This window comes from Ranitomeya variabilis, chromosome 1 (genome assembly GCF_051348905.1).
Source record: "Ranitomeya variabilis isolate aRanVar5 chromosome 1, aRanVar5.hap1, whole genome shotgun sequence".
NCBI classification, from domain to species: Eukaryota; Metazoa; Chordata; class Amphibia; order Anura; family Dendrobatidae; genus Ranitomeya; species Ranitomeya variabilis.
The window spans coordinates 12,601,260-12,615,838 of NC_135232.1; the positions used below are offsets into that span (position 1 = coordinate 12,601,260).

The 14,579-nt window shown below is 45.0% G+C and overlaps 1 protein-coding gene across 1 annotated transcript; it reads right to left on the minus strand.

Moving 5' to 3' along the window:
- Nucleotides 1-626: 626 nt before the first annotated feature.
- On the minus strand, nucleotides 627-14,232 carry LOC143793388 (gastrula zinc finger protein XlCGF66.1-like). The gene is made up of 5 exons (XM_077280310.1): nucleotides 12,667-14,232; nucleotides 12,171-12,350; nucleotides 11,030-11,153; nucleotides 817-878; nucleotides 627-767 (listed from the first exon to the last, which is right to left on the minus strand). Exons 1-5 carry the CDS (start codon nucleotides 12,754-12,756, stop codon nucleotides 627-629), a joined length of 597 nt encoding a protein of 198 aa, XP_077136425.1. The 5' UTR covers nucleotides 12,757-14,232.
- Nucleotides 14,233-14,579: the final 347 nt, after the last annotated feature.

Here is a 14,579-nt window from a genome sequence, read left to right on the forward strand (position 1 = left end):
TTAGATTTTGACCTCGGACTCCTTGACTATCCCGACTCATGGTTTCTCCATGATAAGTGACTCAGCATCAAACAAGAAATAAAGGACATGTTATAGCCAATATCATTTTAGATTCAGATTTCCCACCAACTCTTCATAGTTATCAGCTCGAGTTTCCCCAAAAATTAGTTACCACTAAGGCAAATGATACCCATGCAGCCTTTTCCTTGACATGCAACAAACAGAGAACCTCCTCACCTTGAATAAGGTTACTAATCTGATGTCCAATGGAGACTCCTTCCTTTATCTTGGCTTCGTTCAGCCTTGGAAATTTATCAATGAGATACTTGATGCTTTTGCATTTTTATCCATGACTGTACAAAGTTCTTCACTAGGCCCAACTTAATATGCAATGGTCTCTTTTACTGTTGTAATATTCTCTTGCACAACTATCACACACATACAAAAAGCAGCAGTACTTTGTGTGTCCACCCTGGTAACCAAGTAAGAGGGCATCCACCTTTAAACCATCACAGAGGGGCCAAAAATGTTGGTCATAGTTGTCAGCTGTTTCCTGTTGTCATAGGTTTCTTTCATGTGGATGGTATAACCAGGTAATACATTGCCATTATGCAGCAAGATGGCTTTTAGGCTTGTTTAGACAAATCGATGAAGAGCTTCCATTCCTCTGGATTATGACTTCTCTTCAGAGCTTCCATTAAACTGCTGATGTTGCATGCCACAAGATCTCCCTCAATGAAGAAGTTTGGAGATTCCACAGGTGTAGCCTGGAACCCAAGAGCTTAGCCTTATTCTTGGGCAGCTCAAAGCTCTAACAAGATCATTTAGTTCGCTTTGTGTTATAAGATGTGGTTCAGTTGAGGTTGCTGACAGAAAGTCTGGGTCAGAGAGGAAACATGATAGGTAAAGGTAAAATAATCATTCCAATGCTCTCATTAGTGTCTCAGGGGGCCTCAATTAAGCCATTATTCTCTCAGTCACTAATCCCATTGTGTGGATGGGGGTAGCAGACCCAATGGATCCGTCATGACAGGGTGTGTCCAGATTTGCGGCTTGGTATATTTAGGACACTGACAAGAGATTGGGGTGTTGTTGCTGGATGGAGCAGGATACATGTGCTACGGTTGTGTTATGTCATCTGGAGGAGCATGGACTGTGACTACTACTAGACTAGCTACTAACAATGCAATAACAAAGAGGAAATAATAAAGACTCAATTTTTCAATGAGCCTGCATGAAAGGTGTCATAAGTAAATACAACCTCCTCGATATTAAAAATTAGAGCCAATAAGCAAATTGAACCATCATATTTCTTTTCAGCACCATAAAATTAGTTGAGTTCAACTGTATTAGTCTCTGAACCAATTTGGCTGTAGAACAGTGTTATTATTATTATACCGAACACTTTGGGCCACTGATCTCTTGCCGCCGACCTAAATCTGTGATTGTAAAGGGCAGACTGTTATGATCCTTAGTGGCTGAGGATCACAGAATGAACTAGCTAAGTTACTGAACATAGAACGAGCTCTAGGGAGGTGGTAACTGGACTGACCGCAAATCTGATCCTAACCAAACACACTGAAGGTAGCCGGTGAACGTGCCTAAATTCCTGGACGTCTCAACGCAGCCTGAGGAACTAACTACCCCTAGAGAGAAAGTAAGACCTCACTTTCCTCTGAGAAATGACCCCAAAGATATAGGAAGCCCCCAACAAATAATAACGGTGAGGTAAGGGGAAAATACAAAACGTAGAAATGAAAATAGATTCAGCAAATGAGGCCCACTAATACTAGATAGCAGAAGACAGGCAGGGAACTGTGCGGTCAGTAAAAAATCCTATACAAAAAAATCCACGCTGAGAATTCAAGAACCCCCACACCAACTAACGGTGTGAGGGGAGAAACTCAGCCCCCTAGAGCTACCAGCAAGCAAGGAAATCACATATTAGCAAGCTGGACAAGGACAAATAAATAACCAAGAAACATATTGAACACTGATGAGCAAAAAATAACCAAACAGAAAACTTAGCTTCTCTTGGAGAGACTGATAGCGAAGGAATTCAGGAGAGATCAAAATAGCACTGAATACATCGACAGCCGGCAACAACTGAGAGTCCAGGTGAGCTAAATAGGAAACCAGCCAACAGATAACGAGACAGCTGATCCAGCCCCAGACCTGCAGAATGACACAAAGAGCCACCAGAGGGAGCCCAAAGACAGCACTCACACAGTACCACTTGTGACCACAAGAGGGAGCCCAAAAACAGAGTTCACAATAGTACCCCCCTTGAGGAGGGGTCACCGAACCCTCAACAAAACCCCCCGGCCGATCAGGACGAGCCGAATGAAAGGCACGAACCAAATCGGCCGCATGGACATCAGAGGCGACAACCCTGGAATTATCCTCCTGACCATAACCCTTCCACTTAACCAAGTACTGAAACTTCCGTCTCGAAACACGAGAATCCAAGATCTTCTCCACCACATACTCCAATTCTCCCTCGACCAAGACAGGAGCAGGAGGATCAACAGAAGGAACCACAGGTACCACATATCTCCGCAACAATGACCTATGGAACACATTGTGAATGGCAAACGATGCTGGGAGGTCCAAACGAAATGACACAGGGTTGAGAATTTCCAAAATCTTATAAGGACCGATGAAACGAGGTTTGAACTTAAGAGAGGAAACCTTCATCGGAACATAACGAGAAGACAACCATACCAAATCCCCCACACGAAGTCGGGGACCCACACAGCGACGGCGGTTAGCAAAGCGCTGAGCCTTCTCTTGTGACAACGTCAAATTGTCCACCACATGGTTCCAAATCTGCTGCAACCTATCCACCACAGAATCCACCCCAGGACAGTCAGAGGGCTCAACCTGACCCGAGGAGAAACGAGGATGAAAACCAGAATTGCAAAAGAAAGGTGAAACCAAAGTAGCGGAACTAGCCCGATTATTGAGGGTGAACTCAGCCAATGGCAAAAAAGTCACCCAATCATCTTGATCAGCAGAAACAAAACATCTCAAATAAGTTTCCAAGGTCTGATTAGTTCGTTCGGTTTGGCCATTCGCCTGAGGATGGAAGGCCAACGAAAAAGACAATTCAATGCCCATCTTAGCACAAAAGGACCGCCAAAATCTGGACACAAACTGGGATCCTCTGTCAGACACAATGTTCTCCGGAATACCATGCAAACGAACCACATTCTGAAAAAACAGTGGTACCAAATCGGAGGAGGAAGGCAGCTTAGGCAAGGGTACCAAATGGACCATTTTAGAAAAACGATCACAAACCACCCAGATGACAGACATCCTCTGAGAGACAGGAAGATCCGAAATAAAATCCATGGAAATATGCGTCCAAGGCCTCCTCGGGACAGGCAAAGGCAAAAGCAATCCACTGGCACGAGAACAGCAAGGCTTGGCCCGAGCACAAATCCCACAGGACTGCACAAAGGAACGCACATCCCGCGACAAGGAAGGCCACCAAAAGGACCTCGCCACCAAATCCCTGGCACCAAAAATCCCAGGATGACCCGCCAACACCGAAGAATGAACCTCGGAAATACTCTACTGGTCCATCTGTCCGGAACAAACAGTCTCTCCGGTGGACAACGGTCAGGTCTATTGGCCTGAAACCAGGGTGGATTGATTTAAATCACGCCGATTTAAATCATGATTTAAATCACGATTTAAATCAAAAGATTTTTTTCTATTTAAATCGGATCGATTTAAATCATGATTTTAATCATGATTTAAATCACTGATTTAAATCAAAAGGTTTTTTTTAATATAAATCACGATTAAAATGAGAAGTGAGAGCAGTGCGCATGTGCGCCCATAGTTTCACGGACGAAACTAGGGGCAACGATCTAACGCCAGGGTGAGGGGGGGACCCCAAAGTAAGTAAAAATCTTTTTTGTTTTACTATATGGCAATAGGTAGGTGTTTAAAAGCAGCATGTCTTAATTGTATAAACTATTAATAGCCTCCACATTTTGTTCATACTGCCCCTTTAATTCCACACTTCTAGCTTGGTTTCACTTTTGGTTTAGTTTCTTTTTCCATTCAGTTGACATGCCCAAACTTGTTGGATAGTCAGCATCCTACAGAAACCTCTGGAAGAGCATGGCATTGTGAATGTTACACATATACAGCCTTTATTCTACTGAGTTAAACAACTCAGCTTTATCTCATGATGGAAGAACCTTTGGATGGTAAAATATTTTCCTCAAAAAGCAGTTTATTGAAAAAAATCCGATTTAAATCAAAAAAATCCGATTTAAATCAAAAAAATCAGATTTTTTTGATTTTTTTTAAAAAACATTGATTTTTATCCACCCTGCCTGAAACTCCTGCAACACCCGTCGCAGATCAGGAGAGATGGCAGACAAAATTACCCCCTCTTTGAGGACACCAGTCGGTTCAGAAACTTCCGGGGAGTCAGATACAAAACTCCTAGAAAGGGCATCAGCCTTCACGTTTTTCGAACCCGGAAGATATGAAACCACGAAATTGAAACGAGAGAAAAAAAGCGACCATCGAGCCTGTCTCGGATTCAACCGTTTGGTAGACTCGAGATAAGTCAAATTCTTGTGATCCGTCAAGACCACCACACGATGCTTGGCTCCCTCGAGCCAATGTCGCCACTCCTCAAATGCCCACTTCATTGCCAACAACTCTCAATTACCAACATCATAATTCCGCTCGGCAGGCGAAAACTTTCTTGAAAAGAAAGCACATGGTCTCATTACAGAGCCATCAGAGCTTTCCTGCGACAAGACAGCCCCTGCTCCAATCTCAGAAGCATCAACCTCGACCTGAAAGGGAAGAGAGACATCGGGCTGGCGCAAGACAGGAGCCAAAGAAAACCGACGTTTCAGCTCCTGAAAGGCCTCCACGGCCGCAGGAGACCAATTAGTCACATCAGAACCCTTCTTGGTCAAATCCGTCAAAGGCTTAACCACACTAGAAAAATTAGCGATGAAGCGACGGTAAAAATTAGCAAAACCCCAGAACTTCTGAAGACTCTTCACAGATGTAGGCTGAGTCCAGTCATGAATAGCCTTAACCTTGACTGGATCCATCTCAATAGTAGAAGGAGAAAAAATAAAGCCCAAAAAGGAAACCTTCTGGACTCCGAAGAGACATTTAGAGCCCTTTACAAACAAGGCATTGGCACGCAGGACCTGAAATACCATCCTGACCTGCTTCACATGAGATTCCCAATCATCAGAAAAGACCAAAATATCGTCCAGGTACACAATCATAAATCTATCCAGATACTCTCGGAAGATGTCATGCATGAAAGACTGAAACACAGAGGGGGCATTAGAAAGCCCAAAAGGCATCACCAAGTACTCAAAATGGCCTTCGGGCGTATTAAATGCAGTTTTCCATTCATCGCCCTGCTTTATGCGCACAAGATTATACGCTCCACGAAGATCTATCTTGGTGAACCAACTGGCCCCCCTAATCCGGGCAAACAGATCGGACAACAGTGGCAAGGGGTACTGAAATTTGACCGTGATGTTATTAAGAAGGCGATAATCTATACAGGGTCTCAGAGAACCATCCTTCTTGGCCACAAAAAAGAACTCCGCACCCAAAGGGGACGAGGACGGGCGAATATGCCCCTTCTCCAAGGACTCCTTTATATAACTCCGCATAGCGGCATGTTCTGGCACAGATAAATTAAAAAGTCGTCCCTTAGGGAACTTACTACCAGGAATCAGATTTATAGCACAATCACAATCCCTATGAGGAGGTAGGGCACTGGATTTGGGCTCATCAAATACATCCTGGTAGTCCGACAAAAATTCAGGGACTTCAGAAGGAGTAGAAGAAGCAATTGACACCAAAGGAGCATCGCCATGAATTCCCTGACAACCCCAACTTGCCACAGACATTGCTTTCCAATCCAGGACTGGATTATGAGCCTGCAGCCATGGCAGGCCCAACACGACAACATCATGCAAATTATGTAGCACAAGAAAGCGAATCACCTCCTGATGTGCAGGAGCCATGCACATGGTCACTTGAGTCCAGTACTGATGTTTATTCTTGGCCAATGGTGTAGCATCAATTCCCTTTAGTGGAATAGGGAATTGTAAAGGCTCCAAGATAAAACCACAGCGCCTGGCAAATGACAAATCCATCAAATTCAGGGCAGCACCTGAATCCACAAAAGCCATAACTGAGTAAGATGACAGAGAACAAATCAAAGTAACAGACAAAATGAATTTAGGTTGTACAGTACCAATGGTGACAGACTTGGCGAATCTTTTTGTGCGCTTAGAACACTGAAATAACATGAGCAGAATCACCACAGTAAAAGCACAACCCATTCTGACGTCTGTGGTTTTGCCGTTCAATTCTGGTCAAAATCCTGTCGCATTGCATAGGCTCAGGCTTCTGCTCAGAAAATACCGCCAGATGGTGCACAGGTTTGCGCTCCCGCAAACGCCAATCAATCTGAATGGCCAAAGACATTGACTCATTCAGACCCGCAGGCGTGGGGATCCCCACCATAACATCCTTAAGGGCTTCAGAAAGACCCTTTCTGAAAATCGCCGCCAGGGCGCACTCATTCCATTGAGTGAGCACAGACCACTTCCTAAACTTCTGACAGTAAATCTCTGCTTCATCCTGACCCTGAGAGAGAGACAGCAAAACCTTCTCTGCTTGGTCTACCAGATTTGGTTCCTCATAAAGCACTCCAAGCGCCAGAAAAAACGCATCCACATTTAGCAATGCAGGATCTCCTGGCGCCAGAGAGAATGCCCAATCTTGAGGGTCACCACGCAACAAAGAAATAACAATTTTAACTTGCTGAACAGAATCACCAGAGGAGCAAGGTCTCAGAGAAAGGAATAACTTACAATTATTCTTAAAGTTCAAAAACTTAGATCTATCTCCGGAGAACAGCTCAGGAATTGGTATCTTAGGCTCTGACATAGGACTGCGGACTACATAATCCTGAATGCCCTGCACCCTTGCAGTGAGATGATCCACACTAGAAGACAGACTCTGAATTTCCATATCTGCAGCTGACTTCAGAACCACCCAAAGGTTAAGGGGAGGAGAGATGCTAAACACAGTGCAGAGGGGAAAAAAAAAAAAAATGACTTCAGGATTTCTCTTCTCCCTCTTCTGCTGCATTAACTCTTTGCGGCCTGCTGTACTGTTATGATCCGGTGGTAGGATCTCAAAACTGACCTGACACATATGACCAGGATATAGGACAAGTTCTGGGAATGTGGAAGCTATACTGACCGCAATCCTGATCCTATCCACACACACTAAAGGTAGCCGTGGAGCGTTACCTGAAAACCTAGACGCCTCATCACAGCCTGAGAAACTGACTACCCCTAGAGAGAAAGCAAAAGACCTCACTTGCCTCAGAGAAATAACCCCAAAGTTTTAGATAGGCCCCCACAAATAATAACGGTGAGTTAAGGGGAAAATACAAACGCAGAAATGAAAACAGGTTTAGCAAATGAGGCCCGCTAACACTAGATAGACGGAAAATAGATAGGAGTCTGTGCGGTCAGTACAAAAACTATCAAAAATAAACCACGCAGAGAATACAAGAACCCCCACACCGACTCACGATGTGAGGGGCGCACTCTGCACCCCAGAACTAACCAGCAAGCGAAAAATCACATAAGAGCAAGCTGGACTGAACTCATAATATTCTGATAAACATTTTCAAGGAAATCATGAGCAAAATGAACAAGCAAACTTAGCTTCTCCAGCAGGAGACAGGTCACAAGGATTATCCAGGAGCACTAAGTATCAGGACTGAATACACCGACAGCAGGCAACAAGAGAAGGTCAGGTGGAATTAAATAGGGCCCAGTCATAGCAGGAAATGAGGCAGCTGAGCCCTGCTACAGACCCGCAGTATCGCTAAAGGCCACCAGAGGGAGCCCCGACGGAATTCACAACAGAGACCCATACGGATTGTGGTCCTCTCTTCCTAAAGAACCTCTGAAGAACTTCTATAATGACACAATCTTCTATAGAGGAACCTGGCCCCCAAACTCCTTGACTCAGTCAAAAAACTTTCTACAAATACAACATCTCAGACGTATGCTCCTTAACTTCAAAAAGAAGTTCCCCCACGGCTCTACTTGGTCATGGCTTGACATAATGTCTAAAATTCCACACCCCGAAATGAAAAGCGTCTCTCGTGTCTACGCCCAGCTTGGCTCTATCAATAATCAATCTAAGCCTGCATTTATTCATTCCTGGGAGCTAGAGATGGGAGTTGTTTTCACTGAGACGCAAATTTCTAAAATTCTTGCTTTTGCACGAGGGTTTTCCCGCTGCATACTACTTCAGGAAAACTATAAAATTTTGACCAGGTGGCACTTAACGCTTGCCAAATTGTTTCATCTAGGTCTGATAGAGGACAGCTCCTGTTGGCGTTGCGACGGGTCCCTAGGCCACCACACCCATATTTTTTGGGAGTGTCCTAATTTGTCAAAATTTTGGGTAGGGATCAATGGGATCCTTAAGAAACTTAATTTAATTAAGACTAATCTTCAGGCTTTCAAAGTCCTACTTTCCTGCCCATCTATTAATTTTAGACCTAAGAAACATAGACTCTTACCATTACTAATAAGTGCAGCCAAACATTTAATCACATTACACTGGAAAGATGCTGCCCCTCCAACCATGGCTGAGTGGTTTTCCAAAGTTGACCAAATCTCTAGGCTTGAGGAATTATCTTGTAGGGAAATGAGCAGTCATGAACTATATGTTAAAGTTTGGGCCCCCTGGAAAGAGTTCCGCGCTAACGGGAATACTTAATCCACTCTTGCTCCCCAACATATGCCCTTGATGCTATTGGTTATGACTGGATGTTTGTTCACAAAATATATTTGTCACCGGCTTTGACTCTATATACAGTACCATTTCACGATGTACTCGTTTAAATCCCCTCCGTTATTTTTCCTTCCCTGATTTTCCCTTTGTTTTTTCTTTCCCTTTCCTACCTTCACTACCCCCACCCCTAATCTCCCCTTTTCCCCCCTTTCATTCCTCTTGCCTCATTCCACCTAATAACGTGATATCTGAAGATTACATTACTGATTTTGAATGTATATGCCTATATTACGTGTTTATTTGTCATTGCTTCTATGTTTTTACATAAATAAAGAATTTGCAAAAAAAAAATGCAGAGTAAGAAGCTTTCAAAGAGAAGTGATCAATTAGTTTTAGCAATTAATAAAATGCAAAGTGAATGAAGAAAAGAGAAATGTAAATACGACCACTATTTGTTGACCGCCCGTCGATTTCATTACTTCTCGGTCACTTGTACGGTTGGAGATTTTGTAGGATTACAGTCAAGTGTACAAGTAACCAATTATACCAGACAGATGATTATGATCATTATTTTCATATGAGGGTTGAAGCCCAGTCATTAACTGAAACAGACACAGCTGTGTGGGAGGCTTAATGCTGAGTGAAGCACAAACCACTGCTACAAAAGGTGAGGATGTGGAAGACAGTTTCAGGACATACCTCATGACGAAATTGAGCACAGAAAGAAGATGCAAAGTAGTTATACAACATCAGCAAGGTCTCTCCCAGTTACAGAATTCACAGCAGAGTTTCAAAATGTGTTTCTCAACACATTTTGAAGAAACATCAAAAAATATAAAACGGTAAGAACCGTAGACGCAGTGGTCAGCCAAGGAAACTTAGTGCAGCAGATGAAAGATACATAATGAAGATGACCAGCAATGCCATCAGCTCAGAACTGGCAGCAACCAGTGGATCCAGCTACTACTGTAGTAGTCTGCCAAGAATTGGTCTTCATGGAAAAATTGTGACCAAAAAAGCAAATCCTTTACACTAAACGACTTACCAACGATCACGACCAGCGATACGACCTGGCCGTGATCGTTGGTAAGTCGTTGTGTGGTTGCTGGGGAGCTGTCACACAGACAGCTCTCTCCAGCGACCAATGATCAGGGGAACGACTTCGGCATCGTTGAAACTGTCTTCAACGATGCCGAAATCCCCCTGCAGCACTCGGGTAACCAGGGTAAACATCGGGTTACTAAGTGCAGGGCCGCACTTAGTAACCCGATATTTACCCTGGTTACCATTGTAAAAGTTTTTTTAAAAAAAACAGTACATACTCACATTCTGATGTCTGTCACGTCCCCCGCCGGCGGCTTCCCTGCACTGAATGTGTCAGCGCCGGCAGTAACAGCGGTGACGTCACCGCTGTGCTCTGCTTTACGGCCGGCGCTGACAGTCAGTGGACGCCGGGGGACGTGACAGACATCAGAATGTGAGTATGTACTGTTTTTTTTTTTTTTAAACTTTTACAATGGTAACCAGGGTAAATATCGGGTTACTAAGCGCGGCCCTGCGCTTAGTAACCCATATTTACCCTGGTTCCAAGTGAACACGTTGCTGGATCGGCGTCACACACGCCGATCCAGTGATGACAGCAGGTGATTAGCGACCAAAAAAAGGTCCTGATCATTCCCATCGACCAACGATCTCCCAGCAGGGGCCTGATCGTTGGTCGCTGTCACACATAACGATAATCGTTAGCGGGATCGTTGCTACGTCACCAAAAGCGTGACGTTGCAACGATATCGTTAACGATATCGTTATGTGTGACTCAGCCTTTAGGCTTTTCCAGCAGAACAGCTTCATCACAAACACAGATGTCTATAATCACAGACCGCATACTACTGATAATGCCGCCCGATCCTAGAGAACAGATTTCCACATGATCGTGGTGCTGCGCATGGTCCCACATGGAAAATCTATCTCCCAAATTTCTGTGACTGCTCCACTCATACCAGACCGACAAATGCTAAAGGGACCGCCATACAGCAAATGGAAACATTTCATATGAATGGCAAAATTAGGGCTCTGATTTAATATAAAAGATACATTTTAAGTGTTTCTACATCACATGAAACTGCACATCGGCCTGTGCCCACAGTAATGGGAAACAACATACTACTAACTTATAAGTCACGTGTCTCACCTCGTGGTGTAAGAGGCCGGAGCTCCTCCATCATCACGTCCTGGTACCGATCCTGGTGTCCTTCTAGATACTCCCACTCCTCCATGGAGAGATAGACAGCGACGTCCTGACACCTTATAGGAACCTGACAACAACCACACCGTCATCACCCAGAATCCTCCAGTGCTGTATAATGTCCCAGCAGTCACCTCTCCGCTCATCACCCAGAATCCTCCAGTGCCGTCCTGTATAATCTCCCAGCAGTCACCTCTCTGCTCATCACCCAAAATCCTCCAGTGCCGTCCTGTATAATGTCCCAGCAGTCACCTCTCCGCTCATCACCCAGAATCCTCCAGTGCTGTCCTGTATAATGTCCCAGCTGTCACCTCTCCACTCATCACCCAGAATCCTCCAGTGCTGTCCTGGATATTGTCCCAGCAGTCACCTCTCCGCTCATCACCCAGAATCCTTCAGTGCCGTCCTGTATAATGTCCCAGCAGTCACCTCTCCGGTCATCACCCAGAATCCTCCAGTGCCGTCCTGTACAATGTCCCAGAAGTCACCTCTCCGCTCATCACCCAGAATCCTCCAATGCTGTATAATGTCCCAGCAGTCACCTCTCCACTCATCACCCAGAATCCTCCAGTGCCATCCTGTATAATGTCCCAGCAGTCACCTCTCCGCACATCACCCAGAATCCTCCAGTCCTGTATAATGTCCCAACAGTCACCGCTCCGCTCATCACCCAGAATCCTCCATTGCTGTATAATGTCCCAGCAGTCACCTCTCCGCTCTTCACCCAGAATCCTCCAGTCCTGTATAATGTCCCAGCAGTCACCTCTCCAGTCATCACCCAGAATCCTCCAGTGCTGTATAATGTCCCAGCAGTCACCTCTCCGCTCATCACCCAGAATCCCCCAGTGCTGTATAATGTCCCAGCAGTCACCTCTCCGCTCATCACCCAGAATTCTCCAGTCCTGTATAATGTCCCAGCAGTCACCTCTCCGCTCTTCACCCAGAATGCTCCAGTCCTGTATAATGTCCCAGCAGTCACCTCTCCGCTCATCACCCAGAATCCTCCAGTCCTGTATAATGTCCCAGCAGTCACCTCTCCGCTCATCACCCAGAATCCCCCAGTGCTGTATAATGTCCCAGCAGTCACCTCTCCGCTCAGCAGCTCAATCATCTTGTTGCTGAGCTCCAGGATCTTCTTGTTCCTCTCATGTAGCGGGGAGTGCGGGGGAGGCGCTGTGATGGGGCCCAGGCTCCGCCCTCCTGACTCCTGGAGATGGATGATGGGAGTCACACCATCCCCCGGTGTCTTCCTCACTATTGTGTAATCCTGTGTATGGAGAGAGACACTTAGGGAGAAGATTCCTTCCCGACTCCAGATCTGACAATCAGTAGAAATCCCGGGATCAATAACCGTCTCCAGTAATCTGGGGCCATAACCGGGAATATTATTCCCCTCCGGACAGACATCCCGGCCCCTCTACAGCTCTTATAGGGAATCCCCATGACAACTCCTCCGGGCAGAGAGCTCCACACAATCACTGCTCTTACAGGAAAGAATCCTCCTCTCTATTCTGGATTTCCTCCTCCCGATGTCGGACTTGTCACAGAACACAATAAAGCTGATAGAAATGTAGAGGAGTTACCTCTCCGCTCAGCAGGGAGATGATCTCCAGGGCCAAGTGGAATAATCTTCTGGTGGTCTCATCCCTGTCCTCGTCCATCCTCGGGGTCATTCAGGAGGAGGAGGGATGAGCACTGGATCAGCTGGAGGGATCTCGTCCTGCCGGCGTCTTCATGATGGAGGAGAAGATGGAAATCACAGGGGATAATATAACGTGAGATCCAGAACCACGGTCACTGAGCAGTGAGAGGATCAGGTCCTCCGAGCCGTCACCACATGGATTATAGGAGGATTCACAATACGGACATTTATGTCATAGTAAAAGGATAATGAATAATGGACAGATGCAGAACCCCTCCACAGGATAACCCATAACTACCTGACAGACGTGGGTAGCACCGCTAGGTGGTGAGGCTCGGCTGTGGGGAGACGCCTATAGTGAATGGACAGATGCGCACACATGCAGCAATCTCTACTCATTCTCTGCTCGGATGCACCAACTTGCTCACAAGGAGCGCTGGGGACTCTGTTCTCCACATAGGTGCGGGTCTAATAACTATACACATACGGTATAGACAAAGTTTAGGCATTTTTATTTAGTGTGGTGAATTCCATTAAAAATGAATAATAAAGACACCGCCAAAATTGTTCCTGCCATTGTGCTTTGCAATGTTCGGAAGATCCATACAAATGAAGGGAGAAGAATGCGCAAACACCTCTTGTTTCTAGGGGCAGGTGACATGGACAGTTCTGGAGATAGAGGAGGGCTCCGCAGACTTAGGTAATATCCTGTGCATATGGCATCAATGTCCTAGATTGGAAAAACCTTTTAGAAACTTATGAGTGACCTGAATGTAGTCGACCTCTAGAGAGTTTACTAGTCGCTGGAAGACACTAAGTCACAACAGTTACTCCGCAATCATATTATCCTGCCATACCGTCTGCCCATGGTCAGCCAACTTCTCCAGAGAAATTTCTGAATTTCCCATCATACTGAATTCTACAATGCTGAGGACACATGGAAGGACATAAAATGTACCCTTGGGGGAATCATTACAGAGCATAGGTCTTGCCTTAAACAGTTGAGGTCGGAGAAGCCTTTGGGGAAGAGGGCAACTATCAAATTTGTAGGTCATCAACAATAGAGCCCCTTCTGACACATCGGCAGGGGAAAGGTGAGAGATAAAATCCCAATCATTTTGGATCAGAAAATACAGAGAAAACCTGAAAAAATGCTTTACTGAATAAGGAGGCAAAAGCAAAGCTGGCTCAGTCAGTAGAGTCACTCTTGGCCGACATCTTGGGTCATATATCCGGTCTCTTATTTCCTCCGCAAACATGAACATCCATGATTAACAACATCCTAATCAAAATCATGTCTCAAACACATTACAATAATAAAATTCACTAACTATCTAACAGAACCTCTGCATAAGAAATTGGTCTCCTCTTTAACCCCTTCAAGACCTTGCCCTTTTTCGTTTTTGCGCTTCTGTTTTTCGCTCTTCTCCCCAGAGCCATAACTTTATTCTTTTTCCATCAATATGGCCATGTGAGGGCTTGTTTTTTGTGGGACGAGTTGTACCTTTGAACGACACCATTAGTTTTACCATATCATGTACTAAAAAATGGGAAAAAAATTCCAAATGCAGTAAAATTGCCAAAAAAAAGTGCAATTCCACAACTTTTTGGGGGATTTTTTTGTACCATGTTCACCAAATGCTAAAACTGACCTGCCACTATGATTTCCCAAGTTATTACAAGTTCACAGACACCAAACATGTCTACATTCTTTTTTATTTAAATGGTGAAAAAAAAAATCCAAAGTTTGTTCAGAAAGATTTTTTAAAAATGCGCCATTTTCCGATACCCGTAGCGTCTCCATTTTTCGTGATCTCGAGTTGGGTGAGGGCTTATTTTTTTGCATGCTGAGCT

Excerpts from the sequence above, each read along its gene's own strand:
- LOC143793388 (XM_077280310.1), bottom strand. The coding sequence starts at position 12,756 with ATGACCCCGAGGATGGACGAGGACAGGGATGAGACCACCAGAAGATTA. Across the intron at positions 11,154-12,170 it reads TTGAGCTGCTGAGCGGAGAG|GTTCCTATAAGGTGTCAGGA; the intron begins GTGACTGCTGGG and ends GGTTGTTGTCAG. Across the intron at positions 768-816 it reads AAAGCGAACTAAATGATCTT|GCTACACCTGTGGAATCTCC; the intron begins GTTAGAGCTTTG and ends CTTGGGTTCCAG.